Genomic DNA, 6037 nt, shown 5'->3' on the forward strand with positions numbered 1-6037 from the left:
AACAAAAGGCCCCGGATGTCCTTCGGGTACAAGGTTTTCGTCTAAAGGATTTGGCGACAGCATTTCCGCGGACTTAATTTCGTCCGTTAGATTCCGCATGTAGTTGTCCAAGAGGATGCTGAAGGGAAACGGGCGTATTAGTTTTGTTGTTGTTTTTTTTTGTTTTGATTTTTTTTCTTTGTGTTGGTTTGTTATAGTTTCATTGTTTTGATGCTTGTTGCATTTTCAATTCGTCAAGATCTTAACTGTGTGTATGGGTACTGGGGGTTAAAAGAAGCGTACTGAAAATACCAGATCACATTTCAAAAGCACTTTATCAAATTTATCCACCTCACTTCCTTTTTAACTTACCCTCTATCCGCCCATTTATCCACCCATTTATCCACCCCTTCCTAACCATCACTCCTCTTCCACCTCTCCCATCCACCTAACCCACTCATGACTCATCATCCACTCCCCTAACCACTCCTTCTCACCCATCTCACTCCCCCTCGCGCACCCGCCTCACCCATCCCTTACCCACAACTCACCTACTCACCCATCCCATCTCACTCACACCTCGCACCCACCCCCACCTCTCCCACCCACCCCTCGCACCCACCCACCTCACCCATTCCTTACCCACTCACCCACCCCATCTCACTCACCCCTCGCACCCACCTCCCCCATTCCTTACCCACTCCCCCACCCCATCTCACTCACCTCTCCCACCCACCTCACCCATTCATTACCCACTCACCCACCCCATCTCACCCACCCCATCTCACTCACCTCTCCCACCCATCTCCCCCATTTCTTACCCACTCACCCACCCCAAATCACTCACCCCTCGCACCCACCCACCTCACCCATTCCTTACCCACTCACCCACGCCATCTCACTCACCTCTCCTACCCGCACCCCTCGCACCCACCACCCTCCTCACCCACCTCGTCAGATTCTCCAGCTTGACATCCGGGTCACTCGTCATCATCATCCGCCCGTAGTACAGCTGCTGCTCGAAACCGTCGACATGGGCTCCGGCTGACCCTGCGTGGAAGGTGCGGCTGACCTCGGGCGAAGCTAGGTCTCGTCCGCGCTGGGAGTCGGCCCGCATGAGCCAGAAGTCCCAATCGCCCACCTGAGGGATTGGGAAAGGATTAGGCAAGGAGGTAGAAATGGTGGCCGGAGGCGAAAGGGAGAGTAGGGAGGGGAAGATAAGGAGGGAGAAAGGGAGGGTAATGGAGGATAAGGAAGAGGTAGAGAAGCAGAATTTGAAGGAGGCGAAAATGCGGAATAAGGAGGAGGTAGAGGAGATGGAGGGAATAGAGGAGGAAAAGGATAAACAGGAGGTGAAGGAAATTGAGAAGGAGGAGGAGGAGGAAATGGAGAATACGAAATAGCTGAAGGAAATGGAGGATAAGGAGGACGTAGAAAATATAGAATGGGAAGGACAGACAAATTTAGAAAATGCAGAGAGAAGAGAAAGAATTAGAAGTAGCGGAAGAGGAAAACGAAAAGAGGAGAACCAGGAGTAAGGAAGGGACGGAAGAAGAGCATAGCAAGAAGAAAGACAATTATAACAAACGGAATGGACATAAACAGGAAAAACACATAAGACTGGAAGGAATGATTTAAAAGGAGAAAATTAAATAATATGAAGAGACGAAAGGCGAAAGAATAACAACATGAGAAAAGATAATAACAGTTGTTTAAACAGAAGAACAATAACAAGGGATAAAATCAAACGAAAGAGATAGATGCAGGAAAGAGTCTAAGGATAGGCGATGAAGGAACAGGAAAATAGGACAAGTGAACATAACAGAACTGCGGAAGAACATAACCATAAGAATAATAAAATCTTCCATATTATAACAGAAAAATCAGAAGAATTGTAAGAATATAAAGGGAAGTCGTCAAAATGTAACAGTAATAACCGCAAGAATCGTAAGATCTTAACTGAAAATCGTAAGATAAAAAAAACAGGAATCATGTATTATAGAAATAAAATGTCGCATTAAAAGCCACAGGAATATAACAGGAAATCATACAAATTCTTATGAAACAAAAGTAAGGTTAGTGTAAAACAATCTCACTTAGTCCTAAGATTCCATATTTTTATGTCTTTTCTTTTCTCCTATTTGCCACTTTTACTAATATTGTCAAGCACTAGATCTGTTTTAACATTTTTTTTCCCCAAATCTCCATAAAAGAAAAGAGAAAAAAATATATATATATATGATCATTCTTTATATCAAAACAATATCTCGAAATCTCCAATTGATCAATCTTATCTAATCCTAACAAAATTTTACCTAATCCTAACAAATCCTGTCTAATCCTATCCAGTCCTATCCCACCTTACCCAGTCTTATCCAGTCCTACCCGGATCTGTCTAGTCCTCACCTGTCTACCCTACCTAAACCTGCCCAGACTCACCTAATCCTACCCAGACCTACCTAATCCTACCAAGTCCTACCCAACCCTACCTAATCCTACCAAGTCCTACCCAACCCTACCTAAACCTAGACAGGTCTTACCCAATTCTATCCAGTCCTACCCAGCCCTACCCATTCCTATCTAATCCTACCCAGCCCAATCCATTCCTTCCCAGACCTACCTAACCCTACCTAACCCTACCCAACCTTACCTAATCCTAACTAGTCCTACCCAACCTTACCTAACCCTAACTAGTCCTACCCAACCCAACCCCTTGATCTCCTCCGAACGGACTCACCCCATACGGAATCCAGCGCAGCACGGCCTGTAGCGCGTACTGCCTCCTGACCATCCAGCCATACATAGGGAAGGACTCAGACCGCAGGATTTTCGTGGGATCGGACGCCACTCCAGGGAGGCTGTTGCTGTTGAAGGCGTTGACGCAGAAGAGGGTCGGGTCGTGGTCCAGGAGCCAAGCCGTCTGGTGGAAGAAGCTGTAGGGGATGGGGGGGAGGGGGAGGGGAGGGGGAGTTATTAGTTAATTATAGGTGTGTTTATTTGTTTGTTGTTATTGTTGTTTTGTTATTTTCATTGTTGTTATCAGAGTTATAGCTGTAAGTACTGTTTTTATTTTTAATGTTCTTATTATTTTTGTTAATATTATTATTATCATTCTCGAGGATAAAATAACACCGATAAAACTATTACACAATCGCCTATTTATCTATCTACCAATCTATCTATTTTCAGAGTAAAGTATCCCAGTAAGTTAAATCTCCAATTTACCTATTTGTTTATTAATAATTAATATCACGACAAGTTATCTTTCTAACGACCTATTAATCTAATGCTTTATCTGTTTCTTTGAATAAAATATCCCGTTAACGTTAAATATCCAATCACCTATTTACATATTAACCTATTCAGTCAGTTTATCTACCTCTCAAAATGCGAAACTTTCAAATTATCCATTATATTGTCTAATTTTATTTTAGTTAGTTTGATTTAACGATAGATCACATAGCAAGGGACCCGCCCGCCCCACCTCAGCACGTCGGGCGCCAACAGCAAATCGTCTTCGAGAAGAATCGCCTTATCGACATCCGGGAACTGCGTGAAGACGGTATAGAGAGCGAAGCGTACGTTGGCGTTCGTGCGTTCGTTGTGCGTGCCTACGGGCGTGTGGACGACGACCTCCACGCCCAAGACCGCCCCTAAAGCCAGGGTCTCTGCGTGGACACCGTCGACGACCACGACCACGCCGGTTTCGGACGCGCCTTGGACGGTGAAGAGGTTTCGGACGAGTCTGGAGGGAGGAGAGAGGAGGAGAGAGGAGGAGGTGGAGGAGGGGGGAGAAGGAGGAGGATGGGGTTAATGTTGGGGTCAAAATGGTGTGCTATGTGAAAATAAGATGGGGAAGGGGGAGAGAAGAAAAAGGGGAAGAGAAAGAGAGACAGAGACAGGCATACAGACAGACAGAGACGGAAACAGACACTAAGAAACAAACACACAAACATGCAGACAGACATCCACAAGAAAAGGGAAATAAACAACGGCAATAAGAATATTTCTTCACAAACACAGACTGATAAACAAACACGCAAAACGGGGCCTTTTAACCTTACCTAAAAAGATGTCTGGGTTTGTTAGCTGTCACCACAACCACAGGAATGTGTTCTTTCCTCTCCCTAAGTTTAGCCTGTCAAGTGTCAATCAAAATAAATATTCCAGACGTCTGACAGATATTTATCAATATTCATAATGATATGAGTTATATGTCAGTGTTGTTATTTTTTGTATACCATGGGAATAAGTCATTGATTTCATCATTACCAGTTTGGAAGCGTGCGCAGAAAAAATGAAAGTTATGCATCTGAATATTTCATTTTATCAACATTCTGTCATTATCAGTGTGAAAGAGCGTTATGTATAAAATCGATGTTTTATAGCCAAATATATCACTCTTTTTACAGGCAACAAACGCATACAAGTCCCCTATGACATGAATAAATGTATCAGGGTATTGTATTAATCTATTGTGCTAGATTCACTTCCCACACAACGGATAATGATTTAGAAATATTGATATGGAAATTTTTCGCATTGCAATGTAATCAAACTTGTATTAGAAATTTGGAAAATATTTGCATGAAATGTTTCTAATAATTGTTTTTTTCATTTTATCAAACTGGTGGTTTAATGCGGCTCGAAATGTAGATAGTGCGTTTATAAAATGTGTTATTCACAGAGTATGACAAAATATTTATCAGTAGTATGATATTGAGCAAAAGATTGCCAAATATATTATCAAAATCATTAATAATCATCGTAATGACCATGACTATCATCATTCTCAAAACCAGCAAACCCATAAACTAACCTGTTTTGACCTGACATCAGCCGTGAAAGGGTCACGACACGAACACAGGTCACCGTAGCCCTCGTAGTGTTCGCAGAATTTTGCTTGACTTTGCAATTTCTCGTCCGCATACCAGTCGCACCGCCTGCCTGTGTGTGGGGTCGGGGAGGGAGGGGGAGGTACGGGGAGGGAGGATGAGAAAATAAAAAACAAAAACAATAGGAAACTTACAAACAAACAAAAAGACTTAGTCAAAAGTTTTTTTTTTTTAACAAATAATACAAATAAATCAGACAAAAAAGCTTTGCAATCTCACCTTCACTGCAGACCTTGGGCACCCTCACGGCAAAAATCAAGGCCCCGGGTGGATGCTGACCTATCTGACCTGTCGCAACCCCTTCAGCGATGACCCTGTGACCTGTGACGGCGATTCCTAGCCAGGGCTCGGCCGAGGCTATTCGCGAGGGGAAGGTGAACCCCAAATTCTTCAAGGCGTTTTCTCCTTCTTCTCCCATGAACATGAGCCATTCGGGCTGTTTAGGGAGAAAAGGACGTTTTATTTATGAATTTAATTTAGTTCTAAGATGTTACTGATATCCTCATATCATATCTATACTTTCATACTGTATAAATGGATGGCTTGATTTGTTTTGTTTCGTTTCGCTTTTGTTTACCAGTACATCAACGATCGCTTTCAAATCTGACGATTGTGATTGGTTGATCGAGTGAACGATTCAGCCAATCAGCGCCATGGAGTCATCATTCCCATTTATAACGCGCCAAAAAAAAAGACTCGATTTTCAACCTTGAATATATAGTTTATCAAATCCACACATATTTACACATTTTTATAACATCAACGTGCAGCTATTTGTATGCTTTTAATTACAAACGATCAATGAGTTAATGAATTAGACCCTGATCTATGTATTCAAAAAAAAAAATATATATATATAAATCATCAAATACACACGGCCATGTTGCTCTTCAATTTACGTTGTTTAATCTTTCTGACAAAAAAGGGGAGTGAAAAAAAATACTTACAAACAGATAAATAAATGTTCTTGTTTATTAATAATGGGTTTTGTTAGCTGTTCATTGCATTGGCCTGTGATTGATCTGAATGTAGGGGGGGGGGGGGGAGAGGGAGAGACAATTTATAATTTAACGTTTATGGATAAGTTATCTAATTATTATTTTGGATTTAGTTATCTTTGTTGTGTAATTATATGAGTTTCTTTTTGTCTTTTAGTTATCTTT

General features: G+C 42.0%; 1 protein-coding gene across 1 annotated transcript in view; it reads right to left on the minus strand.

Annotated features, from left to right (window-relative positions):
* Positions 1 to 241: 241 nt before the first annotated feature.
* LOC125037679 (protein O-linked-mannose beta-1,2-N-acetylglucosaminyltransferase 1-like) overlaps positions 242 to 6037 on the minus strand; it is a 28678-nt gene continuing 22882 nt past the window's right edge. The window contains exons 5-11 of the mRNA XM_047630874.1: positions 5094 to 5310; positions 4799 to 4926; positions 4044 to 4117; positions 3464 to 3724; positions 2717 to 2912; positions 930 to 1120; positions 242 to 245 (exon numbers count right to left, since the gene is read on the minus strand). Of these exons, the coding sequence (XP_047486830.1) occupies positions 242 to 245; positions 930 to 1120; positions 2717 to 2912; positions 3464 to 3724; positions 4044 to 4117; positions 4799 to 4926; positions 5094 to 5310 (1071 nt within the window). The remainder of the gene's footprint in view (positions 246 to 929; positions 1121 to 2716; positions 2913 to 3463; positions 3725 to 4043; positions 4118 to 4798; positions 4927 to 5093; positions 5311 to 6037) is intronic.

Source organism: Penaeus chinensis, chromosome 23, assembly GCF_019202785.1.
Source record: "Penaeus chinensis breed Huanghai No. 1 chromosome 23, ASM1920278v2, whole genome shotgun sequence".
Classification (NCBI taxonomy): Eukaryota; Metazoa; Arthropoda; class Malacostraca; order Decapoda; family Penaeidae; genus Penaeus; species Penaeus chinensis.